Genomic DNA, 27,650 nt, shown 5'->3' on the forward strand with positions numbered 1-27,650 from the left:
ATCGTTGGCCTTTCCAGTATCAGTGGAATATGCATTTTAGAATGAGCCTTAATGAGCTTAGTGTAGATCATAGTTTTTGACACTTGGCAACTTTAAGATGCGTGGACTTCAACACCCAGAATTCCCCAGCCAGCATGCGTTGGGGGATGAAGTCCACGCATCTTAAAGTTGCCAAGTTTCAAAAACACTGGTATAGATTAATTCTTTAACTTTCATGCCTGCTTCTAATTAAGTGCCCTGGAGGTTGCAGAATATAATGAAGAAAAAGCATTGTGTGTTCACTGCTGAACATATCCAAAAGGTAACAAAAACAACCACTATACAGGTGGTCCTTGCTTAACAACCACAATTGGGACTGGGATTTTGGTTGCTAAGCAAAGTGGTCATTAAGGGAATCTGACCCAATTTTGCGACCTTTTTTGTGGCGGTCGTTAAGCGAAACACTGGGTGTTAAGCAAACCACGTGGTTGTTAAGCGAATCACACGGTTCCCCATTGATTTTGCTTACCAGAAGCCGGCCAGAAAGGTCGAAAATGGCAATCAGCGTGACCACAAGATGCTGTGACGGTCATAAATGGGAACCAGTTGCCAAGCGCCCAAATTGTGATCACGTGACCATGGTGACAGTTGTAAGTGTGAGTTCTGCTCATAAGTCAGTTTTTTTCAGCATGATTGTAAGTCTGAACCATCACTAAACAAATGGTTGTTAAGTGAGGACTACCTGTACTTTGGTGTTGCAAACCAATACTGAACCGGGTTACATACAGTAATATTGTAAAGCCGCATCACTCCCCTAAAATGCAACTTTTCATGGTGAGTGAAGATCAAAAGTGGAAGGAGGGATTCCATAGAGAACCAGTCTGGTCTGGTGGTGAAAGCATAGGACTGAAAGTGGGGAGTCCCTGGTTCTGGTCCCCCCCTAGCCATGAAGCTCCCCCTGGGGAGACTTTGGGAGGAGGGAGGGCTGAAAGAAAGGTGAGATATAAATTTAAGAAATAAGAAACCCGGTGGGGTATAGTGGTGAAGGTGTTGGACTAGGAGTGTCAGGACCCAGGTTCTAGTCCTACCCTTACCTAGAAGTTGAAATATGTAACTTTGGGCCCTTCTCTGTCTCTCAGCCTACCTTGCAGGGCTGTTGTTCTATACCTGGTAGGTAAAGGTAAAGGTTTCCCTTGACGTAAAGTCCAGTCGAGTCCGACTCTAGGGGGCGGTGCTCATCTCCGTTTCTAAGCCTTGGAGCCGGCGTTGTCCATAGGACACTTCCGGGTCATGTGGCCAGCATGACTCACGGAACGCCGTTACCTTCCCGCCGAAGCGGTACCAATTAATCTACTCACATTTGCATGTTTTCGAACTGCTAGGTAAGCAGGAGCTGGGATTAACAACGGGAGCTCACCCCGCCGCGCGGTTTCGAACTGCTGACCTTCCGATCGACAGCTCAGCGGTTTAACCCGCAGCGCCACCGCGTCCCTTGCCTATACCTGGTACTCTGCCTCAAATTCCTGAATTTATGTAAATCTAATAAAGAAGCAAGAGAGCCAGTTTGGTGTTGTGGTTAAGGTATCAGGCTAGAAACCAGGAGACCATGAGTTCTAGTCCTGCCTTGGGCACCAAGCCAGCTGGGTGACCTTGGGCCTGTCACTGCTTCTCAGCCCTAGGAAGGAGGCAATGGCAAACCAATTCTGAAAAACCTTGCCAAGAAAACTGCAGGGCAGGCAGTCTCTGAGAATCAGACACGATTGAATGGATAAGAAGAAAATAAATTGAGCTGTTCTTAGGGGCTAGATGCTTGATGTTTTAAAGATCGACAATGGTGAAGGGGAAGGGCGTTGTCAAGTTTGAACTCTGCAGCTGGTGCTGGTCTGACGGGGAGGGTGTGCACAGTCTGGGTAATGACTTCGTGTGTCTGAATATGTAAAACAAACACAAAGGACGCAAAATGGACCATCTTTTTGCCGTTCTTTAATTTTTAATCACAGGCGATGCATTGCCGCTTCCCGTAAACATTTTAATATGCCTGGCAAAAGTGATCTAATAGAACTTTTCATAATGGGGGGTCCATTTGCTGGGACACCCATTATTTTATCTTTGCTGCAAGGCAGCTAATGAACTGCCTTTTAAATCGCATAAATGCATCCTGGATAATGCTGTCCCAACAGCTGGATGGGAGGCACTTTAGTCTATTTCTGCATCTCCTGCAAAAAAATTGTTAAACTGGATGCAAGCTGGGTTTCATTCAGTTCGTGAATAAAACCTTATTCTGCATTAAAAAGATGCTGCTGTGGTTTTTGTGTTTTGTTTTAGTGACAAATCTGGCCTCTGTCATCTGGGCAGCTTCCAGATGGGTGGACTTCAAATCCCAGAATGCCCCAGCAGTGAATTGTAGTTTTGGAACATCTTCATTTCTTTTCTTCAGCTTATATTCAAGTCTAGAAGAACCTTTTGTATTTCTGGAGAAATTGCAGTGCTTTTTGATCAACTCAAAGGAGAATCACTTAAAATCAGAAGCTGCCCCATTCTGCCTTTTTGGATTTATTTTTGCCTATTCTGTTTCCCAGTTTGGGGAAAAATAGGCAAAGATGACAATCCTAAAGTGGCCTATTCAGTACAGGTAGTCCTTGCTTAATGACCACAATTGGGACTAGAATTTCAGTTGCTAAGCGAAGTGGTTATTAAGCGAATCACACGGTTCCCCATTGATTTTGCTTGCCAGAATCTGGCCAGGAAGGTTGAAAATGATGATCACGTGACCCTGTGATGGTCATAAATGCAAATCGGTTGCCAAGTGCCCAAATCGTGCTCATGTGACCATGGGGATGTGAGGATGGTCGTAAGTGTGAGAACCAGTCGTAAGTTGGTTTTTTTTCCAGTACCGTTTTAAGTCCAAACCATCACTAAATGAATGGTTGTTAAGCGAGGACTACCTGTGATTCCAACATGAAAGGAACTATTACTCGGTTTAATTTTAAGTAATTTTGTAATCTGCCCAGAGTTCTTCACTTATTGGGCAGATTAAAAGTTTGATAAATAACAATAATTATTGTCCCCTTTTGACCTCCTGCTCTGAAATGCCCAGATTCCTCAAAATGAATCGGCACAGGATAATCATGGGTTTGGGAAGTTACCATCCAGAAACCTGAATACAGTAATCACTTTTATTGTATTATTATTATATTGTGTTGGTTTTTTCCCACTCTGGTTGTTAGAGTTGTCAGAGAAGAAGAATGAGCCATAAATGTTTAAATAAATAAATAGACAGATACATAGATAAATAAAGTTTCTATAAATAAATAAGGTGCTGCTTTGTAGGCAGATGATTTACTGGATCAAGATTCTGTGGCAAAAGGATGGATGGACAATTGTTTCAGGGTTTGGAAATACAGAATGTTTTAGTTTTGATAGGTGATGAGGGGGGTCCCTGTTTTCTAAATGAGCTGAGCTGTGGAAAATAATAGGAATATCATCATCATCCAGGTAGTCCTTACTTAACAACCATTCATTTAGCAATGGTTCGGACTTATAACAGTGCTGGAAAAACTGGCTTACAACCAGTCCTTGCACTTATGACCGTCACAGCCTCCCCATGGCCATGTAGTCACGATTCGGGTACTTGGCAACCAGTTCGCATTTACGACCATCGCAGTGTCCTGTGGTTACCTGATCACCATTTTCAACCTTCCTAGCTGGCTTCCGGCAGGCAAAATCAATGGGGAACAATGCAATCCGCCTCATGGCTGCCTGGTTCTCTTAATGACTGCAGTGGTCCGCTTAAGGACTGCCGCAAAAGAGGTCATGAAATCAGGTCGGATTTGTTTAATGGCCGCTTTGCTTAGCAACTGAAATTCTGGTCCCAATTGTGGTCATTAAGCAAGGACTACCTATATATAGTCAACTCAAGGTGGTGAACTTGTTAATAAATAAAATAAAGAAAATCTAAACAGGAAAGAGTTTTTTGTTTGAAGCAGGATTTTTATAGCCCTTTTTATTGCATGAAGCAAAACCATTGCCTCTTCGAAGATCAAAAGGCAGTGTGGATGTTAAAGGGGCTCTAACAATTAAGGAAATTAGTTCATTAATTTGTCAGCCATTAGAAAAAGCATACTCCAAGCCAACTGACATTGTTAGCTTCCCCTGGAGTATCTATTGAACAGTTTGTTTTTTCCCCCTCTTTATCTTAATGAAAAAGCCAAAGTGAAATTGTCCGGCTGTTGGGTCATCTCCATCCTGCTTTGCGAAATATATCCTAACATAGCAAAGATTGTGTGGTGGTGCATTAAATTACACGTCAAAAGAGAGGTGTAAACAGGGCAGCAGCTGGGAAAGGTTGTTGTGGGGCTTGGAATTGGACGATTGGGCCTGGTTGGTGTTTTGATGGGAGACCACCAGGAGATCCCAGGGCTGGGCACTAGACTGGAAGCTGAGATAATATCCTTGGAAGAAGGCACTGATGAACTTCTTCCGTACTGTTGCCAAGACGACTGCATGGAGTTGTGCTTGACTTCAAGGAAGGCTACCTTTTTAAAATTCCCACGCTGGCTGGGGAATTCTGGGAGTTGAAGTCCATACATCTTAAAGTGGCCAAGGTTGAAAAGCACTGGTTTAGAGTGAAAAATAAGGCCAGTTGCTTGGACATTTGGATCTCTCTCAGGCTCAGAGAGATTGGGGTCCTTCGCCAGACAATTGTGTGTGGGAGGGGGAACTCCCAGTTTCTGAGCTGGGAATGCAAGAAGGGAAAGGAACTGATTCCTGCCCCCCCTCAATAAAATGGCAAGAACCACTTAGCTAATCTCCAGAGCATCTGCCCAGAGGAGGGTCAGCAAAGTCTAGATGGCAGCTGCCCCGGCATGACAACCCCCCCTCCCCTTTTTTACATGCAGTGCAGCGGCTGACATCTTGTAGATGCCCCGACTCCTTTCTTACCAGCATCATCCTCCTTTTCCCCCATGTGAAATTTATACTGGCTAATCCTGCAAAGATCTGCTTCCAAGCTTGCATGAATAATAAATGTTTGGCTTTTACGAGCTCTTCTGGGTAATGCTGATAATTGGAAGGCAGTGGCTGGTCCTTAGTGCTTGCCAAAGCATTTCTTTCCTACCTTGTTCAGTTTCACGAAAGCCCGTCTGCTTTTATGGTTTTTTCCCCCGCCAAAGGAAAAGGAGAATTTTGGTGAAATTTTTATGGGTGGAGCGTGTAGCGTTATTGCCCCCCCTTTTTTTTAGTAACGAACATGGTGTGTGCATTTGTGTGAGTGTGAGAAAGTCCTGCATTTTAGTACCAGCAATCTGCAGCCTCTCTGGTTACTCTTTATTTTCTTAACTCCAAGGGAAATTGGAGGTAATTTGAAGAAAAAAGAATAGAGCAGTTCAAGGGAGTTCCAAAAAGTATGTGTGATTGATTGATTAAAAAAAAACCCAGCATCATCAACTTTCCTTATTAATTTGTTAAATTCTTATCCCCATCTTTTGTTCAGGAAATCCAGGTGATTGAAGTCTGTAGCATCCCATCTTCTCTTTTTCCCCAGAACAACAATCCTGTAAGGTAGGCTGGGCTGAGAGAGAGCGGCTGGCTTGAAGTGCCCCAGGGAGCTTCCGTGGCTGAGGGGGAACTCGAACCCGGGTCTCCCTGGTGCCAGCTCAATACCTTCCCCGCTCTACTGTGTTAATAGTAGGAACCGTGGATGATGGGAAGCTTTTCTTTTTTAAATTACTTTTTAATCCACCCACAAAATGGCAGTAACTAAAAATACAGATTTTTTTTTAACAATATATGATATCAAGGGAAAACGAGAAACTTGGGTGTCTGGATAAGGGCAATTTTTAAAATAAACCAACAAAACAGAGCCATGACTAAAAATAGATAGCTGAAAAGAGAAAAGAAAAGAAAGGAAGAAAGAGAAGTGAAAACAGCAAAGGAAAAGAAATTTAGAAGTACGTAGGACAGTTTGGTATTTCTATTGCAAAAGGCTTTTGCAGAGAAAATCAGTTAGGAGAGATTTCGTAAATATAGTGACGAAATGCTGACCGCAATTGAATAAAGCCACCCAGAGCCCCCCCGTTGGGGAGAGATGGGCGGTGAATAAAGTTATTAAATAAATAAAAATAAATAAATAAAATAAACCTATCCTTAATGGTAGAGTTCTCCTTTATTCTTGCAGTAAAGTTTCAAACAGGCCATGAGAACTTTTAAGATGGACAGAGAATTTGTAACCATGAGCAAAGAGGACAAAGCTACTGGATATTCCTAATGCCGCTAATCTACATAATTGTTTTTGAGTCTTCGAGGGATGTCTTATGAGTGATCTGAGCAGAAATTGCAAAGGCTCTTCAAAACACTCCATTATTGGTGGCATTTTCTTGTCTCTGTTGATGACATCGATTCCTGAACTTTTCACTTCCAAGGCTGCTTTTGAAAAATGCAGTTCTGCAAAAATGTTGGAATTGACACCCGTTTTCCAAAAGGCCTGTCCTTTGGGAATGTCTGATGCAAGACTGGGTGCTGAAACTTAAGTGTAACATCTTCAGGTCTCTGGAAAAAACCAGTCCTAATTTCCAACGAAAAAGGAACTTACTCAGCATCTCTTCTTAGTGGCATGTACATAGACTCTTCCCCTCTGCCACTGAAAGGCAGGGTGGAAAAAAAGAAGAAAAAAACTTAGAATTTTGCTTTGATTTATGCAGTTAAGGCCAGTCAAGATAACATGGTTTGTTGCATGTCACCTCCCAAAATTCAACATTTTGCCAGTAGTTCTGGGTGCAAACTAAATTGAAATAGATGAACTACTGGTAGTCCTCGCTTAATGACCACAATTGGGACCGGAATTTTGGTTGCTAAGCAAGGCAGTCAGTAAGCAAATCCGTTCCAATTTTATGACATCTTTTGCAGCAGTTGTTAAGCAAATCACTTTGGGCATTAAGCAAACTATGGGGTTGTTAAGTGAATCATGCGGTTCCCCATTGAGTTTGCTTGCCAGAAGCCAGCTAGGAAGGTCAAAAATGGCAATCATGTGACTCCAGGATGCTGCGATGGTCATAAATGTGAACCGGTTGTCAAGCACCCAAATCAGGATCATGTGACCGCGGGGACGCTGCGATGGTCCTAAGTGTGAGAACCAGTTGTAAGTCATTTTTTCAACACCGTTGTAAGTATGAACATCACTAAACGAGTAGTTGTTAAGTGAGGACTACCTGTAAAAGGCACTGGCAACTGAGAGCAGGGTTAAGTGAACACCTGCTACCTGCGGTTGCTTTTGAACTGTGGTGTTGGAGGAAAATCCTGAGAGTGCCTTGGACTGCAAGAAGATCAAACCAGTCCATCCTCCAGGAAATCAAGCCAGACTGCTCACTTGAGGGAATGATATTAAAGGCCAAACTGAAATACTTTGGCCACATAATGAGAAGACAGGACACCCTGGAGAAGATGCTGATGCTGGGGAGAGTGGAGGGCAAAAGGAAGAGGGGCCGACCAAGGGCAAGATGGATGGATGATATTCTAGAGGTGACGGACTTGTCCCTGGGGGAGCTGGGGGTGTTGACGACCAACAGGAAGCTCTGGCGTGGGCTGGTCCATGAAGCCACAAAGAGTCGGAAGCGACTGAACGAATAAACAACAAACTACCTGCGGTGGCATTTTGTACTTGGAGATCATATTGTGGGCACCTTCATAAAATGGCCGCCAAGATAGATGGGCCAGTCACAAAGCTCCTACTTATATCAAAAGACAGTCTTGTAAGGTTGACCCTGTGACTCCTTGGGCCCCAAACAACAACAGCCTGCTTTCAACTCCCCGGCGTTTTAGGATACAGCCAAAGAGAGATCCTGAGGAACTTGATATGGCTCTTGCATTTCTTTTTTGCACCGCAAGTTCCGTTTCCCTCCGTGCTGGCATTTCACAACTAACTGCAGTGTATTTTGTGAAGCGATTTCATCCTGTCATCCCAAAGGCCTGTGGCTTTTTCTGCAATCTCCCCAACCATCAGGGTTTCCCCTCCAAACCTATAATATTAATGGGGAATGTCTGAAGAAGATCAAGGGCTGGGGAATGAATTAAAGTCAGTGCTAGAAACATTCCACATCTCCAGACAAAATTTTGTCCAGATTTTGAAAATGGCTCCTCCTAATGTGAATTGTCGTCCCAATTTCCTGTGTGGTAAGAATCAATTGCAGTGCCACTTACTGGAATGCCTTCTGACTGTGCTGGTGGAATCACTAATGATGCCATGTGCGCCATGACATCATCAAAAAAACGATGCGGTCTGCACAGTGACATCGTGACTTGCATGTCATCACTTCTCCCCCGTGTCTTGCCCTCTCTGGCAGACAAAAAGGAAATGCAGAATGGAAGGAATCTCGATGCTCTGCTCTCATTTTTTAATTTAAAAAAATGCTTCTGGTCCTTAAAATTGCTAATGTGATGTGCTCTTTAAGGGTGGTGAACTAGGATCCAAATTCAAGTTCCTGGTTGCAGTCTGCTAGCTTGGCTTTCCTTGCAGGGTCATTGTGCAGATAACATGGGAGGAAGGGAATGTGGTGGTCCGCCCCAGTTCTTTGAAAGAATTGAAATGTGAACCAGTAGACCAGTATTTCTCAACCTTGGCAACTTTCAGATGTGTGGACTTCAACTCCCAGAATTCCCCAGCCAGCATGGCTAGACAGCTATCTCTTGAGGGCGCTTTGATTAGGAACTCTGCACTGGGCAAGATTTTGCAGAGGAATTAATTAAAGCATTTCTTTCCTACTAATTTCCATCAAATGGGAGCACCTGCTATGCAGGTTTGCTGAATAATGTTATATCCCATAAGACACGTAAACACAACAGTTCAGATCCCTTTAGTAAAGCTAGATTGACTAGCAGTAAAACATGCGCTGTGATCCTATGTGCTCAGCTTGACCATGATAATAAATAGGAATGTGTAGTGCTTCTGTTCCAAAGCTGAAAAGATGCTTTGAGGGGCATGGATGCGCCTGTTGGCACCTACTTAAGAAAGGCGCTTCTTTTCCTGGACTTGTACAGCACCCGTGTGTTCTCAAGAAATTACAATTAGTCCTCGCTTAACGACCACAATTGGGACTGACATTTTGGTTGCTAAGCAAAGCGGTCATTAAGCGAATCCAACCCGATTTTATGACCTTTTTAATGTTGGTTGTTAAGTGAATCACTGTGGGTGAATAAATTATTCACACGGTCGTTAAGCAAATCACATGGTTCCCCATTGATTTTGCTTGCCAGAAGCTGGCTGGGAAGGTAGAAAATGGTGATCGCACAATCATGGGATGCTGTGATGGTCATAAATGCCAACTGGTTGCCAAGTGCCCAGATTGTGACCAGGGGGACATGGTGACAGTTGTAAATGTGAGGACTGATTGTAAGTTGGGTTTTCAGCGCCGTCATAGGTCTGAACCATCACTAAACAAATGGTTGTTAAGTGAGGATTACCTGTAAGCTTTTGAGTTAAGGAAATGTGCACAGCACTCTAATGGCACTGTTGGGGCTTCCTTAACTGAAATGTGTTTTTTTCTGGGCTCATGCTTTGCACCCAAAGTAGGTCCCATTTCCTTTCTCTTTCTTTCCTCCCTCCCTCCCTCCCTCCCTCCCTCCCTCGGAAAGCCTTTGTATGGTTGCCCAAGTCAAACAATATGACTCTGAGCAGCATAAACCAATAAGCAAAGATGTCAAAAACAGAATAAATAATAGCATACAAAAAACAGACGTAAACCACCAGCAATCCATTTGTTCCTCTGCTACAAATAGCCTCAACCAGGGATGGATGTATTAGCCGGATAATGCCTGCATCACCTCCTTCAGATCAGGGGAGACAAATCCTGATTGAGTCTTAAAGAGGCGCTTATATAGTCAAGAAAAGCCCATCCAAAATCCATTGACTGGACAATGTGCTTTCAGAGAACATGCTGGTAAAGGTATTTCTGCACAGGGTCCCTTTCCCTTGGTCACACGGGTCCATGTGGAGCAATGCTTCGGGGCACTTCTAAAAATAATCACAGTTACGTTTAGCATGGAATGTACCTAAGAAAAATAATAGCTTTTTCTGGTGAACAGGGTCTTTGAAACAGCATCTTCCACAAAAACATAGGGATGTGGGCTCCGAGGGCCGGGCGTGTTAAGGTCTGTGCCTCTTCCCTATCAGGTCTGTGGGCAGCCAACCTTAAGGTCCGCCTGAAACTGAACTTTTCCAGAGCCCTAAATTTAAACCAAAATACCCCAAGGGGAACAGAGAAAAGGGATGTAGGTAAAATCAGAAAGAATGAAAGGCCACAGCCTTGAACAGGATGCGAGGGAAGGAACCAATCACCATGACAGTAAAAGAGAAACTGAGGCACAGGGGCACCTAATGGCCCTGGCAGGGCAAGCATTGCAAACAGCAGCCAGATACGAAACAGGGCTGTGGGGCTGATCTTCACCTGGAGAGGCTGAAATCAAAGCAGGTAAACCGAGACAGTGATGCTTATCGGAAATCTTGCAGCTCTGCCAGCCAACCATGCGTAATGTTGGCACATGGGCAAGGATGGCATCGCACCAATGCCACTACCATTAATAGTTGCATTCAGAGCTGGATTTAGACATGGGGAGGCCCTAAGCCAAGGAAATAAATACAGGAGGGCTTAATTTATGGAGACTTCCATATATGGCATTATCATAAAACTATAACGAATGAAAACAAATCTGAAATTGTGGACTGTTTGCTTGGCTTATGCCTAAATCTGGCTCTCTCTGCATCTTGGTATCTGATGCAAATATGCAAATGGGGGCATTGCTTGATGATGTGACCATGCTTGTGGCTTCATTGTCCCCCCCCCCCGGCCCCCGCTTCCTGGGAGGTGCATGTGTAAATCTCATTCCTACATCAGGGGATTCAAAGATTCTGTTGTTTTTCCCAGCAGGTGTTTTTCAAAGGCAACAGGAGCCTGGCGGTGATTAGGTTTCCACCAGAGCTGTCTGCCTGGGGGTCTGAAAAGTCAAAATGGCAGCCACAACCATGCCATCAAAGCTTCACCCCCTTCAATGTGCAATGTACCTAATGCAATGCAATGCACGCAAAAAAAGGGGGAGGCTTGAATCACATGGTTCTGGCTGCCATCTTGATCTTTTTTTACCCTTTTCTGGTGGACACTCCTGTGAGAAAACCATAATGCAACTTGTTGTAAATGTTACCTGGGCCCTGCAATGGGTGGGAGAGTATCCTGTTCTCTTGTATCTGTTGGGATAAAAAATGAGCAGCTGAAACCACTGGAAAGAAACTAGCAAAAATGTAACCTGTTTCTTTTTATGCGGCAGGGGGTCTCTTGCTTTCTGAGTTGCTGATCAGTGAAAATTAGGCAGCAGATTTTTTTTCCTATCATTACTAGACTTGAGAAAGCTTTAAATTATAGATTACCCCTGCCTGTGGATTTCCTGGATCCTGCTTAGCTTTTTGAGATCAGCTAAACCGCTGAGCTGCTGAGCTTGCCGATTGGAAGGTCGGCGGTTCGAATCTGCATGATGGGGTGAGTTCCCATTGCTAGTCCCAGCTCCTGCCAACCTAGCAGTTCAAAAACATGCAAATGTGAGTAGATTAATAGGTACCGCTTCGGCGGGCAGGTAACAGCGTTCCGTTCAGTCATGCCGGCCACATGACCACAGAGGAAGTGTCTACGGACAAACGCCGGCTCTTCGGCTTTGAAACGGAGATGAGCACCACCCCTTAGAGTTGGACATGACTGGACTTAATGTCAAGGGAAACCTTTACCTTTACCTAAGGTCAGCTAATAGAGCCACCTTGGTGTTGTGATGAAGGCACCAGCTAGAAACCAGGAGACTGTGAGTTCTAGTCCCACCTTAGGCACAAAGCCAGCTGCGTGACCTTGGGCCAGTCCCTCCCTCTCAGCCCTAGGAAGGAGGCAATGGCAAACCACTTCTGAAAAACCTGGCCAAGAAAACTGCAGGGACTTGTCCAGGCAGTCTCTGAGAATCAGACACGATTGAATGGATTAAAAAAAAAATACAGGAGTGCACCAAGATTTGGGTCCCCCCAAGGGAAATGATGGAACTGGGGCTATGCTTTAAAAAGGGATATCCTTTCCCTTGATACGAGATAGGTGCCCTCACCAAGTTGGGGAAAGAGGCATTCAAATATTTTTTAAAAATACATCGCTGTTTGTAGGGTGCGAGAGTGGCTGATATATCCTCAAACTTGCCTGATTTCTCTGTGGGTTGGAAGCCCAGTGGTTGCCTGGCTCTGTCCTGATTTTGTGCCCATTCTCCTCTCCTTGGTCCTAGCTGTAGCTGCTGCTGAAGATGTCCAACAGTGGCCACGATCCAGAAGATAAGCCCCCTGCGCCTCCAATGCGGAATACGAGCACCATGATTTGTTCCGGCAGCAAAGATGCGGGGACGCTCAACCACGGCTCGAAACCCCTGCCCCCTAATCCAGAAGAAAAGAAAAGAAGAGATCGTTTTTATCGCTCCATCCTGCCAGGAGACAAAAGTAATGTGATTTCTTTGTTTTTTAAATTTCTTTTTACAGCAGACATTTGTTGGGCTAGATCAGTGTTTCTCAATCTCGGTGACTTTAAGACCTGTGGATTTCAACTCCCAGAATTCCCCAGCCAGCCATAGCTGGCTGGGGAATTCTGGGAGTTGAAATCCACAGGTCTTAAAGTCACCGAGATTGAGAAACACTGGGCTAGACCTTCGAAGGATCTTTCATTGGAAGGCATTGTAGATGAGGGTGTCAGGACTGTACCGCTTGAAGGCTGAAATTGTACAGACTTCCCATCTCTCAGAGACAAGGAGGTCATTATTATTTGGTGGTAGAGTCAGCTGGGAATGTAGGAATTTCAAAATTCAATCCCCAGTTTTTCCAGTTCAAAACCTCACTGGTTGCAAGGATGAAAAGATTTTCTGGGCTAAATGAGATGAATGAACTATGCTAGGACAAGCAGTTTCCAGAATTCCTATTTGGGATGATTTAACCTATCTTTACCCTGACATGCTAGTTTCTATATGCAGGATTCCCCCCGCCTTTTTTTTTTAAATAAAGAAACATCTGAATATATGGATTGATTTGAAAGCAAGATGAAATCAACTCAGAGCAGTTTGTTAGAGTTTTCTATAAAGGAGTGTTTTTATATCCTGCTCCTAGCTACCAGTCTTAAAAATACCATCAACAGTTTCTCAGCCCCTTTGTCCAGAGTCAAAGTTCAGCTCTCTTCCTCTTCATGGGCAGCACAAAAATTATTTCTGTTTTTGGTTGTGCAACCTGAAAAGGGAACTGCCATGTCCAGATTGCATCAGATTGTTGAGCAATCACTGGAGTGGGGGTTTAACTTTTTCAGCTGGGGCTGGGAAATGCTTTACCTGCTAAATGGCTGCCTGCGCTGATGCCCTTGTGAAGGCAGGCCTGCCCATCTGACTTTTGCCCGTTAAGTGGGGCAGGCATCTCCTTACTTTCAGTAGAAGGAGAAAGATCTCCGATCCAATGTATTGCAAGTTTTGCATTCTAATAAGGGCCACCTGACTGAACTGCATACATCCAGACAGTAACTAGAAAGCAGCAAAGTGTTAGGAGGTTTTGTGTCTCTCTGATGCCATCTAGCGGTTCTCTGCATCTTTGCAGCCCAGATCATTTAACATTAATATATACCAGAGTTACTTGTGCTTTACAGTTACGTGTCCTCAGCAAACATTGTTGGGTCCCAATCTTATTACAGATAACAAGTTTACATCTGAGCAAATATATTTTGAACCAGAGATTTATTCAGGAGCAGGGAATAATTTTGAGAAACTTGGCAGCCCAGGATTAGTTTCTAAATCTGAGTTTAAAAAGATGCACCAATTTTCAGAAAAATTGAATCCAGTTAGCCATTTATTTTAGGATTTACTTAAACCCTATTTCCCCTCTTAAGCCCAACATGTTCCTAGTGCAGCAGTAAATTGAAGACATTCAGGTAGTCCTCGCTTAACAACCACAGTTGGGATCAGAATTTTGGTTGCTAAGTGAAGCGGTCATTAAGTGAATCCAACCCAATGTTATGACCTTTTTGTGGCAGTAATTAAGTGAATCACCACAGTCGTTAAGCAAACCACATGGTCATTAAATGAATCACATGGTTCTCCATTGATTTTGCTTGCCAGTAGCTGGCCAGGAAAGTCAAAAATGGCAGTCACAGGACACTGTGATGGTCACAAATGTGAACTAGTTGCCAAGTGCCCAAATTGTGATCACGTGACTGCAAGGATGCTGTGACAGTCGTAAGTGTGAGGACAGGCCGCAAGCCGTTTTTTTTCAGCACTGTCATAAGTCTGAACTGTCACTAAATGAATGGTCATTAAATGGGGACTAGCTGTATTGTAAAAGGTAAGGGAAAAGGGGGGAGATGAATAAAAGCAATCTCAGTTGTACCAGACCTTCAGAATACAGTGGGCTAATAACACTTTTCGCATATAATGAAAGTATATGCTCTGCTGAAATTTAAAAAAGAATCCTAAGGAAAAATATTTTCCTCTTAAATTGGAGCTGTGTCTGCTAGCTCACTGCATTGCATTTCCTTCTCCCCATTCGCACCAGTCTGAATTTTCAGGTCCCTAAAAATAATTTTTAAAAAGAACCAAACTACTGTGAAACGGTCATGTCTTGAGACCTGGCAACAAACTTGCCCCTGAGGTCACACAGGTTCTCACGTGAGTGCTGAAATCCCAGCATTTCAGTGTTCTTCTCTGACTTCAGCTGTCTCTTGCAAGAACACTGACATTTTGCAAAACGGGGGGTTCTTGTGAGACTCCTTTTTTTGATATAATGTTTATTGAAGAGATTTTTAACAAGATAAAAACAAGACAAATATTAGAAAAGAAACAAAGAAAATAAGGAAGAATGGTGAATAAGTAAGAAAGAAAATGGAAAAAGAAAAGAAGAAAAGAAAAAAGATGATAAAGAAGCAGCTTCTGATCTTTTTGACAGCAATTATATATGGATTTATATTTTACTCACTCTCTCTCAAAGGATACAAGACTTCACCCATTTTTAATTAAAAATAATTATGTTCATATTTTAGTGTGTTGACAGCCCCTTTTGTTCCCGTAGGAATGTGCACGTACGGTTCTTGCCAGTTAATGTCTGTTATGGGGAAGCTGCTGCAAAGCTATAAATGGAGGTGCTGAGAGAGCTTGGGAATAGAGAGGGATTGATAGGGTGGAGAACTTACAACCATTGTGAGTGGATTTCTTGTTTAAGATAGTTGTAGATTTGGCCCTTTCTGATACAGATAGTCCTCCATTTGACCATTTGTTCAGCGACGGTTCAGACTTACGATGGCGCTAAAACCCAACTTACAACTGGTCCTTGCATTTATGACCATTGCAGTGTCCCTGGGGTCATGTAATCATGCTTCGGATGCTTGGCAACCAGTTCGCATTTATGACTGTTGCAGCGTCCCACAGTCAAGTGATCACCGTTTTCAACCTTCTCAGCCGGCTTCTGGCAAGCAAAATCAATGGGGAACCGCGTGATTTGCTTAATGACCGTGTGATTCTCTTAATGACTGCTGCAAAAATGGTTGTAAAATAGTGTCAGATTCGCTTAACGGCCACACTGCTTAGTGACCAAAATTCCTGTCCCAATTGGGGTTGTTAAGTGAGATTACCTGTACTCTGAAATAAGCCATTGATCTAGGAAGTGATCTCCTGTCCAATTTCTCCTTCTGAGATCCAGAGGTTCACACTTGGTGGGTGACATCTAGCTTTAGAAAGCCAGAATGGGCCAGGAGTTCACGAGCAACTGGCTGTGTGTGTATGTCAGTTTTTAAAAGTATTGGGGTCTTTAGTGCAATGGGAATAGATGTTGCTTTGTATTTCTGCAAAGTATAACACCTGCATTGGTTGATTATGGTGATAAATTATTATCGGATATTGGCAATGCGCTGTCACTGAGCATTGATAGTTGGGATGGGCTACTGCTGGAAATATCTCTGTGCCTCCAGTGTGGTGTGTAATTATTGCATGCATCTTCTTCTGAACATCCCTCAAAGTGTTTGTGTTCACTAAGTTCAGCATTTTTATCCTTTTTATTTCATCAAGGTTTTATCATTGTTTGATTTGATCTTAAGATTTCATTCGAAAAAGGAAATGGCGTTGTTATTCTTTCAACAACCCAGTCCCCAGTGAAATAATTCATTTTCTTCTTGGTGAGGAGAGTCACACAAACTTCAGGCTCCCGGGATTGCAGAGTTTGAGAACTTTGGGTTCATTTCGGGCTGGGAAGACACGAGTTCAAATCCTCACTTGGCTGTCACATGTTGGATGAATCTGGGGAACTTGTTCTCTCTTGGCCTAGCCTACATTTCGCAAGATTATCCATGTGCAGTTACCTATTCTTAGGCGAGGAAGGGTGAAATAAATATAGAACAAAATCTGCAATTTATGAACTCTTCCCCAAGCCTCTAGCCCAGTGTTTCTCAACCGTGGCAACTTTAAGATGTGTGGACTTCAACTCCCAGAATTCCCCAGCCAGCAGTGAGAAACACTGCTCTAACATGATGCAAAAGGGCTATTGTTTAAAAAATCTGATCTATTTTGTGTCCCATGAATGACTGTGCTGAAATATCCACAGAGAACAGATTATATTGGGAATAAGTTAAGAATTCTAGGGGCCAAAATACACCACCAAAATTGGGTTGGGCTTATCCGCGAGTATATAAGGTAATACTTTTTCAAAGTACCCACATGTCCTGTCTATACTTGCAGATAAGCCCATCCGTGGATAAGCAGATTTTTAACCAAAATACCATGAAAAATGCATCACCCGCAGATAAGCCAATGTGAAAACTAAAGCACACGAAAATTTCGAGGGCCCGCTTATCTGCGGATGGGCTTATCTACGGGTATATACGGTAACATCTAGTTCAGCAGACAAGGAGATCACTAATTCTTATAAATGCTGCAAGATACGTTGTTTTGAGCAGGAGGAAGGGATGAGAACGGTTAATATTCTAATATGTTCAGGCTCAGCCCTTGTTCAGAGTAACCCATTTGCTTCTTCTGCACTTTTATAACCCTTCCTAAGCTAGGAATTTAAATGTCAGTTTACTTAATAGATTTGCAAGCCAATTAATTAAATTCTTAATCCTCACTGCCGTGTGCATTTTTAAGCTGCTTATTATCAGATACAGAAAACAGCTTCCAGAGACGGCTCGGCTTTCCTTAAGTTGGTGACCTCTCAATGTGTAGGGATCTGCATCCCTCTGCATCCTTAAAGGAATAATATTGCATATACTATAACAAAGATTTACTTGCTTTTTTAAAAAAAACTTTTCCTTGAGTTTAAAAGACGCAGTAATCAAAGCCAGATGTAAAATGTTGAGGAGCAGATTATCTTTAAAATTAAGGAGCAGAAACAGGATTGATATCTAACTTTCCCCAGGTGGCAATTGCAGGATCCATCCATTGCTCTAAACTGTGTTTCTCAACTGTGGCAACTTGGAGATGTGTGGACTTCAGCTCCCAGAATTCCCTGGGAGGAAGTGGCTAGTCAGTTCTGGGAGTTGAAGTCCATACATCTTCAAGTTGCCACAGTTGAGAAACACTGCTCTAAGCTGTGATGTGATTTATTTGTAAAGCATGGGTTATGTTAATCATGGATTATAGCTTAGTCTGTTGCTGGAAGCCAGCCAATTATGATCTGTTTAATAAACTATGGTTGAGCAAGCAGTGGCTTAGTCCCATATTCAGATCAAGCCTGTGTCAAGCTCTTGCTGATCCAGTAGGAGTCAACCCAAGATGTCCTAGTAGATCCTGGAATTTTCTGCCACCCCTGCATCAACCAATGGGAAATCAGGGTGGGACTTTCAGTGGATAAAGGTGGATTCTGTGGCTGTAATTTGTACAGGTAGTCCTCCCTTAACAACCATTCATTTAGTTATAGTTTGGACTTACAGCGGTGCTGAAAAAACTGACTTATGACCAGTCCTCACACTTACAGCAGTCACATCATCCTCATGATCTGGGCGCTTGGCAACTGGTTCGCATTTATGACCTTCGCAACATCCCATGGTCACATAATCGACATTTTTTACCTTCCCGGCCGGCTCCTGGCAAGCAAAATAAATGGGGAACTGTGGGATTTGCTTAACAACCATGTGGTTCGCTTAACACTTGCAGTGATTTGCTTAATGACCGCCACAGAAAAGTTCATAAAATTGGGTCAGATTTGCTTAATGACTGCTTTGCTTAGCAACTGAAGTGCCAGTCCCAATTGTGGTCATTAAGCGAGGATGACCTGTACCTGCATATTTTGCAGTAGGGACTGCCTAAATTCCTACAACCTTAAAACTGGTAACACGGAGCATCCTTGTGCTTTGCACGGTCCTTGGATAGTAAGACCCTTGGAGATGGAGGCCTCGTATTTGTTGTAAATACTACAACAGCTGAAGAGTTGCTGGGAGTCAGGTGGTATATAAATATTATAATAATTAAAATAATAATTCTCCTGATTTTTTAATGTTTAATTTGGTTTCCTTTTCACAACAGCCAACAAGAAGAAGGAAAAAGAACGGCCTGAGATCTCCCTTCCATCAGACTTTGAACACACGATCCATGTTGGATTTGATGCGGTCACGGGAGAATTTACAGTAAGAACAGGGAAGGCGGGAGAAGCATCTATTATGGGCCATGATGGTGCCAGCTGCATAATGACCTTGTGGTGCAGATCACACCACTTACATGATCTGTGTCAGTCCCGCGACATCACTTGATTCTCCTCAGTAGTTTAAAGAGAAATTCAGCTAAAAAAAAAAAAAGATTGGTCTTCAAGGATCTCATGGTGCGTAGCTGGTGACCTTGCGACATCACTGGAATGGATGGGGCCGCACAAAAAATTACAGATGTGATTGCAATAAAGATATGTAGCCTGCCCCTGAATCAGCCTAAATATAAATGCCATGGATCCCAGGGTTGACTTCGCAAGTGCCAGAAAGGGACTCGGGTCAAATGCAGGCTGCAAGGTTTCCTCCCCAGGGTGCACCAATCTAGTGCTCTCCATAACTCCCAGGATTCACCCTTGATGAGAATTATGGGAGTTGGAGTTCTAACACGTCTGGCGATAGGTATCCATGGTCTTGCTCCCTCCCATGAGCCTGGACTGACAGATTTCCATGGAGAATGGAGAATATTCCATTCTTTGGCCTCCTCCTCTTCTTCTGGACCAGAAACCACCATATGATACTTAGATACATCCAGGTCTGAGCCACAAAGCCTTAAACCATTTGAAAAAATTCCATTTTTTTCTGAAGTTTTCTCCCCACCCCCGAAAAATGGGCAAAAATTGAAAACGAAGGCAACGTGACATTTCCTTTCACTTAAAATGATTCATCGAAGGACTAACATGCAGTGGAGGCCGATGCGTGTTTAGAAATAATCTCCCCAGATCAAGAAAGACACGCGGAACCTGTTTCCATTCAGGGAAGTCCTCGGCTTTCAAAACTGCACGGAAATGATAAAATATATGAGATCCAATTCTTGTAGTGGAGAATGTAACTAGCCATCTTCTCCTGTGTTTTCCCACATCCCAGACCTTATGCTGTTTGTTGCCTTGCCAGATGGATCCAAGCACAGGGGAATATCACCTGGGCTTAGAAATGTACTACTGAGCAACCTTGTTGTTGTTTATTCGTTTAGTTGCTTCTGACTCTTCGTGGCTTCATGGACCTGCCCACTCCAGAGCTTCCTGTCGGTCATCAACACCCCCAGCTCCCCCAGGGACGAGTCCGTCACCTCTAGAATATCATCCATCCACCTTGCCCTTGGTCGGCCCCTCTTCCTTTTGCCCTCCACTCTCCCCAGCATCAGCATCTTCTCCAGGGTGTCCTGTCTTCTCATTGTGTGGCCAAAGTATTTCAGTTTTGACTGAGCAACCTAGTTGCATCCAAAACACTCAGTCATATCTGCTCACCTGGAAGATGGTACCAGCTGCTCCTGACACATTGGCTGTTAGCCAAGGACAAGTTGAGTTTCACTCAGCAGTGTGATGTAGTTGCAGAAAAGGCTCCCTTAGCAGAGTGATTATTTCTGAATTACAGGAAATAAAAGTAACGTCATGCAGAAGAGGCCAGATGCTTCTCTGCTGTGGTTTGGATGTGAGGGCTGCCTGGTTGCAACATCTACCACCCCATTGATCGCCAGGTTTGTTCTGGCTGATCTGGCTGGCTCGATGGGTCTGCGTCCCTCCTGAAGCTGCACACTTGGTGGACGAGGATGATCACCCCAGATGGGAGAGTGCAGATCTTTGGTCAAGGGTGTACAATAGCTGTGCTCCCCTGCTAGAACAAGTTGTGTTGTTTCTTAAGTAGAGAAATAGCTTGACAATAGAACTGATTGCCAGGAAAGTTTTGGGAATCTTCCTTGGTGGAGGTCTTGTACAGCGATCTCTTGACATGCTGGCTGGGGAATTCTGGGAGTTGAAGTCCACGAATCTTAAAATTGCCAAGTTTGAGAAACACTACTCTAGATCTAGGAAGTTTTTCCTTATTTAGGAGGTGTGAAGGATGCAGACTCCTTCACTGTTGCCCCGATGCCTGTGGCAGTTGAACACTGTTGGGTGAAACTCTTGCCTTACGCAGGAGCATTGCTTCTGGAAAATGTTCATTTGGATAACAGGCAATGCTAATCACTCTTCCTTAAAACAAATTATTCGCTCCAGGGCATGCCGGAGCAATGGGCCCGCTTGCTACAGACGTCCAACATCACCAAATTAGAGCAAAAGAAGAATCCCCAAGCAGTGCTGGATGTCCTAGAGTTCTACAATTCCAAAAAGACCTCGAACAGCCAGAAATACATGAGTTTCACAGGTAGGTAACCTTGTTTAGACAAGATCAAGAAGTCTGTTCTTGTGGAGGTGGTAGGTTGGACTTGATAGGCTTTGCATGTTCTTCACTTGGGACCTCAGGAGAATTTGTGGTGATCGTGGCCAATGCCCCATGACCTCCAAGGTGTGGTAAGGATCAAATGTGTACAGTTGTATGGAAGTGTAATGTCTGTGCATGGGAGTCACATGGGGAGTGGAAGTGATGTCCCATGCAGCATGAGGTCATTGCAGAAATAATGCAAGTTGGTAACCTGTGTGATAACGACTTGGTGCATGTGATTTCATGGTGGCCTGCGTTGGACAACCTTGGGTGTGTACGTTTCGTAGATGTGCTGCGCTGGTTTGTTGTATATGCATGCATTTATTCTTAGAGTTCCATTGTAGGACATTTAGACGGTTAGTGTTAGGGAGCCCTTCGGCTATCCAGAGTAGCAGCAGAACCTGGGAATAGGACATGATGAAGGTAGAATGTCTTATGTTCCTGCTTTGTACAAGATGCATCATGACTTCCAATAAAAATTACAGGACCTGCAATGGGAGATGTCTGTTTATTCAGAGTGCAAAATGCGGCTAGATTTCCTTAAAGGTAAAGGTAAAGGTTTCCCTTGACGTAAAGTCCAGTCGTGTCCGACTCTAGGGGGCGGTGCTCATCTCCGTTTCAAAGCCTTGGAGCCGGCGTTGTCATAGACACTTCCGGGTCATGTGGCCAGCATGACTCACGGAACGCCGTTACCTTCCCGCCGAAGCGGTACCAATTAATCTACTCACATTTGCATGTTTTCGAACTGCTTGGTGTGCAGAAGCTGGGACGAGCAACGGGAGCTCACCCCGCTGCGCGGTTTCGAACCGCCGACCTTCCGATCGGCAGCTCAGCGGTTTAACCCGCAGCGCCACCGCGTCCCTTACGGATTTCCTTACGGATGCTTAATTGGAGCTTTTCTGACATCGCATCCTTTTCTGAGTTTGACCGTTTCACATGAAGTATCGGGAAAAATGTCTCATGTTCTAGAATAAATTCCTTCATCTTAGGAACAGTAGTGAACGCTGTGTCCATTTTTAATGGCATTGTAACCCAGGATTCTAGGTGACTTGTGACTTATGGTCTCTGCCTCCTGTGTGATTGTTCCTGAAATCAGGATGCTAAAAAAAACTGTCACCCTTCTAGTATTGTGGGCAGACTTGCAACAATGGCTTGTTTCTACTCTGATAAATTGAATTCTTAAAACAGCAATAAACGGTGGCTTATGCTTTGCAAGGATACGTATGTCACACCCAGTCCAAAGTAATTATCGTTGTCTGTGGCTTTGGTGTTTAATTTTGGCGTAACCTAACTTATAATTCCTCCCACTCTTTCTCAGGATGGTACACCCTCCATCTGGTGCAGTGCCTGTACTTCATGAGATCTGCTCCCAAAATAAACTGTGGATAGTTGATGTAACCAACACAGCTATCCTTCTAGAAATTAGGACAACATCAGAACTGATGTAATGTTTGTACAGTCAAGCATCAGCAAATGAAACTAAAAGGTTGAAGGACTGAATTCAAAATACCGGGATAAAAATACTTGGTATTATATAAAGGACAGTATCTTGGATGCAGATAGATAAATCAGAGAGGACTTTCCACAACCGTGCATCTTCCTAGGATTAGGGTAACGATGGTCTTAATTAATGAGATGACATGCCTACTTATCTAAAGAGATTCTCTTTTTCTTCCAGATAAATCTGCAGAAGACTATAACTCCTTGAATACCCTGGTAAGTCATCTTTTGATGCCTCAGATATCCAAATATGAAACTCTGTGTAGAATACGATGTGCATAAACCCACTGTGAATCGTTACATCAACTGCCAACGGTCTTCACATCACACCGGTCTTGAGGTTATGGAATCTCCATGTAAATACATTGATTTCCAAGGAATTGTCAAGATATCTGCAGCATTCCCAAATAGTGGTGTGTTAAGGAGGTGATGATTTGAGAACAAGAAGATCTGCTGAACAGAGGAGATCGTTCCTTGGTCATGTTGGATAGAAAGAAAGGACTTCTTCTAATGTCAGCAAGACATGAGTGCTCCAACTTCTATAGAAATCTACAGATCTGAATGTTACTGGGTTTTCTCTGGGCTTCCCGTAAAAGGGGACAGAGAATTTAATTGACTTAGTGGCTGGAATGTCTCTTGATGTTTGTACATTAAAAATGCTAGATAGGAAGAGAGCCTCCTCAGATGATCGTACCCCAACGGTATGGTTGTGGGAATGGGCCCAATCAAGCTTATGGTTTTAGGGTCAGAATCTGAGGCAGGTTGGTTAAAAGTCTGGCCCAGAGGCCAAACGTTTCCCATTCCTGCTGTAAAAGTGTTGTTAATGGTATTTGAAATTCCTCTGTTTCTCTGAGCAGTAAATGTGTTGCAGCTGCCCACATGCAGAGTCTTACTTTTTGAAACATGACAATAAGCTATATTTGTTCTGCCTTTCGGTTTATTGGCTGATAGATGCTGTGTTGCGCCTTGCAGTAACCCGCCCGTATGTTTCTGACAAAGTTAAATTAGTATCTCAGGAGTGTAAACATATTCTTCTTATTCAGATATCTGTAATAATTTGATTACCTCTCTTGATGAATTTCTGGGTAAATCGGGTGCATTTTATTGCTGTCAGAACACGGTTAGCTGATGACCAAAACAGTAGTAAAATTCACGTCTCCTGGTGTCTGTATTCATCAAAAGAAATTTGATCACTTTGCATTGAGCAGTTTAGATTTTTCTGCCCTCTTTCTTGCCTTTATTAAAATGCATCGTCTTTAATGGTATTGGTCAATAGCCGTAATAGTAAATTTAGCTATTTAGTACCATGTAATAATGACAATGTGCATCTGGAAGATACTTTTAGATTGATTATGCTTAATGGATAGCCATTATCCAATTTTGCTGATCAGGTTATGACAGTATATTTGCAGGCAGCAGTATATTATGGGGTGTGTGTGGGTGCAAGGGAAGCAAAAGTTAAAAGCAGCATCATGCTGTCCTGATGCAAGCCTTCCATGCGTGCCTTGTGATGTCTCATGCCTGCACAGAAGGTGTAGCTTGTGCTGCAGCAATGTGACGCTGCTCTCATCATTTTGATGTAAATGTCCGATTTTGTAGGAGGCTCTGCTTGATACCCATTAGCATGTTAGGCCAACCCAAGCAGGCTCTTTTGGTGACTGAGTGAGAGAGTGAGATTTGACAGGGATTTTAGCAGCATGCATTGAAGTACAAAAGTACTCTGCGGGCCTGTCCCAAATATGTTTGAGTTGAGTGGGTCCTTCTTCAATTTTTGCCTGTTCCAAATACAGGTAGTCCTCACTTAACAACCATTTGTTTCATGACAGTTCAGACTTAAGGCAGTGCTGGAAAAAACGAGTTATGACCGGTCCTCACACTTACAACAGTCACAACGTCCCCACCATCACATGATCACAGTTTGGGTGCTTGGCAACCAGTTCTCATTTATGATCATTGCAGCGTCCTGTGGTCACGTGATCGCCATTTTCGACCTTTCTGGCCAGCTTCCGGCAAGCAAAATCAATGGGGAACCACGTAATTTGCTTAACAACCTTGCCCACTTCAGATCTGCACTGCTGCATCAGAAAGGTTAACTGCTGTGCCTTCACCCAGTCTTAACATCTGGCTGTGCTGGCTGGTAATTCTGGAATCTCTAGTCCCATCAAGTTCACACAGGATGTTGCATCAAACTCTGAACAGCTTCCAGATGCATATAATGGTCAGGGGAAATGGGGAACCAAGGGGTAGGTTTGAGGAGTAATTACCAAATAATGAGTACCTCATACGGTGGTGACATCATGACTACTTTATCAGCTTGGGAAGAGGATAGTCCAGCCTCCATCTCTCCCTTCAGGCCATGGTAGATGTATAAGGAAGTTGGTGGCCTCTCTGATTAAGATGCCTTCACTGCTGATTGCCAATGGTGGGTCTTAAAGTACCTGTACTGGATGGAGTCTAGTCAGCTGCAGTTAGTTAAGATGGTGGGTCATCACCTGGTTGGCAGAGCACCACTTTTGATTGTAGAAGGTCTCCGGTTTGATCCATGGAGTCTTCAGTTTCCTGTTCCTTAAGTGGTGAAGAGAAAGGCTTCCTTCTGACTGAATCCTTGCTGAATAGGCCTTGCTGTGGGTATTTTGAGAGTGGAAGCCCCAACCCATTTGGAGGTTGCCAGGATGAAGAAGGGTTGGCTAGATGGATACATGGGATGGTCCCAACCAACCAGCTTGACCTGGTTGCTGAATTAATCCATTGGATCCTAAACCCACCAAACAGGCTGGGTTTGCTCAACCTGCTAAACCATAAAAACTAGCCAGGGTTGCAATTAATCCAACTTAGAATGCTGTATGAATGCAACCATAGAGGGATCTGGGATAAGGTAGCTGTTGTGAACTTCACAAGTCTATTGAGCATTGAATTTAATCTTCGCAGCCCTACTAGGAACATTGACACACTTCTAACAAATTGGCAGTTCATCATTGTGGTAATGTTATTTTGATGCCTTTCTTATCTCGTTCTTCCTAGACCAGTATTTCCTAAACCTTGGCAATATCCAGATGGGTGGCCTTCAATCCCCAGGATTCCCCATCCACCATCTCCCCTTTGCTGTGAATTTTGGGAGTTGAAGTCCTCACATCTAAATCTTACCAAAGATTGGGATGCATGTCCTAGACCTTTTAGATTATCACCTTCAAGGTCTTACGAACTTTTTTCCCCCTCTGGTTGCATTCACCCAAGACACTTATGGTAACTGAAGTCACCCATTTGGAGTGGAGGGGAATCACTTGAATATACAGCAACATCAGCAAACCCAAAGGACAGGATTTGTGTACCAGAAATCCTAACCAAAGTTAATATTCAGCGTTCTTAGTACATTATATGAATGCAACTGTTAGGATTTTATCTAACTTGGTTTAGTTGGCTGTGTGAAAGTAGCCATTAAATGCCAGTGCTTTCTATACCTGAATGGTGGACTGAAATCCCAAAGGTAAAGTTTTGGCAGCCCTAGGAAAGTGCTTCGTCTGTTCCACGTATGGTTGTTAATTGAAATGGTTCACGTCTGCTTTCCTTTAAAAGGGTGTATGGGTGGAGAAGAGGGGAAATAAGCGAAAAGAGTTGGCAGGACTAAAAATAATACCGCAGATCTGAGCTTATTTTTCTGATGCAGGTATTACATTCTTATTTTTAAAAAAGCACCCTGTATCTTAAACTCCTAACAAGCATGTGCATGAAAGGCACTATTTTTAAAATCCAGCCTTTTCCAGATAACAGGTAAAAGTTGGCATCTGTATTTAACACATGCAGATTAATCTGATTCTCTCACCTCGAAGCAATGCCGTTTATTTTTAAACGAGCTCGTTTTTCTGGGTGGCTGTTTTTGCACATAGAGGGAAAAAGTGTCCAGCTTAAGCAGGACGGTTTGGCCTCAGTCCTTAGGCTTGTAGAATGTGTGAACACCCTACCCCCACATCTAAACCGGCAGGATTAGTTTCAGGCTGCTTCATCTGAACTTCTTGCTGTGGAGCAAACCAACTCTTTTCTGTTCCAAGAGGCAGACAAAGTGTAACAGAAGGTAAAGGTAAAGGTTTCCCTTGACGTAAAGTCCAGTCGAATCCGACTCTAGGGGGCGGTGCTCATCTCCGTTTCTAAGCCTTGGAGCCGACGTTGTCATAGACACTTCCGGGTCATGTGGCCAGCATGACGACTCGGAACGCCGTTACCTTCCCGCCGAAGCGGTACCTATTGATCTACTCACATTTGCATGTTTTCGAACTGCTAGGTGAGCAGGAGCTGGGACGAGCAACGGGAGCTCACCCCGCCGCGCGGTTTTGAACCGCCGACCTTCCGATCGACAGCTCAGCGGTTTAACCCGCAGCGCCACCGCGTCCCTCAAAATAATATTTCTCTGGTTAGCTCAGTTTCTGCTGTTTTAATGTTTATCCCCCTTCCTGTAGCCACGGGGTTGTGGGATGGGGGAAGGAAGAGTAAGAAGGGCGTCTGTTGTATTACACAAACACAGCCCAAATCTTCTGCTGACACCGAGTTCCTGAGTTTTTCAGATTGGCCTCCTTACTTGCTTCGAACCTAAGCTAAGGTTCTAACCCTCATGTTTTTGGAGTCGTTGGCTGCACCGGGCTGGGGAATTCTGGGAGTTGAAGTCCACATGTCTTAAAGTTGCTAAGGTTGCGAAACACTGCCCTAGAGATATCTGGTTGGTCCCAGCGAGAAACAAATCGCTGCACCAAGATGGACCTTAGCCTCATTCTTCTATTCCTAAAATGCAGTGATAACCACTAACTTGGATGGCTTTCAAAGGGGATTGGCTAAATCTGTGGAGGACAAGACTATGAAGGGTTATTGATGTTGAATACTCTATGTTAGCTCCAAGTTGGAGTCAGATTGCTTCCCGATTCCATTTACAGAGAACAACGGTGAGAGGGGACATGTCTTCATCTCCTGTTTGTGAGCACTCCAGAATTGTCTGGTTGATTATTGAGAAGAGCAGAATGCCAGACTAAGATGCACAGCTTGATCCAGCAGGACAATTTATATGATTTTAACCAAGTTGTATGAATATATCTAAAATGTTACAAGACTTAAGGGCTCTGAACCACTTTATTCTTCTTCCTTATGAGTAGGATACAAGGGTCTTCGATGCATTTCCAACTCAAAAGTGTATGAACATTCTGAACTGTGGCCTTTTGTTGATAAAAGCATTTCTAATGGATCTTCAGCAGGTTAATTGAACAGAACCAGGCAGTAACCCAG

The 27,650-nt window shown here is 43.6% G+C and overlaps 1 protein-coding gene across 1 annotated transcript in view; it reads left to right on the forward strand.

Moving 5' to 3' along the window:
- The window catches only part of PAK1 (p21 (RAC1) activated kinase 1), an 80,337-nt gene that overhangs the window by 21,720 nt on the left and 30,967 nt on the right, over positions 1 to 27,650 (forward strand). The window contains exons 2-5 of the mRNA XM_063305951.1: positions 12,271 to 12,478; positions 18,514 to 18,614; positions 20,681 to 20,828; positions 22,564 to 22,601. Coding sequence (XP_063162021.1) covers positions 12,289 to 12,478; positions 18,514 to 18,614; positions 20,681 to 20,828; positions 22,564 to 22,601 — 477 coding nt within the window. The 5' untranslated portion in view covers positions 12,271 to 12,288. The remainder of the gene's footprint in view (positions 1 to 12,270; positions 12,479 to 18,513; positions 18,615 to 20,680; positions 20,829 to 22,563; positions 22,602 to 27,650) is intronic.

This window comes from Candoia aspera, chromosome 5, assembly GCF_035149785.1.
Source record: "Candoia aspera isolate rCanAsp1 chromosome 5, rCanAsp1.hap2, whole genome shotgun sequence".
Classification (NCBI taxonomy): domain Eukaryota; kingdom Metazoa; phylum Chordata; class Lepidosauria; order Squamata; family Boidae; genus Candoia; species Candoia aspera.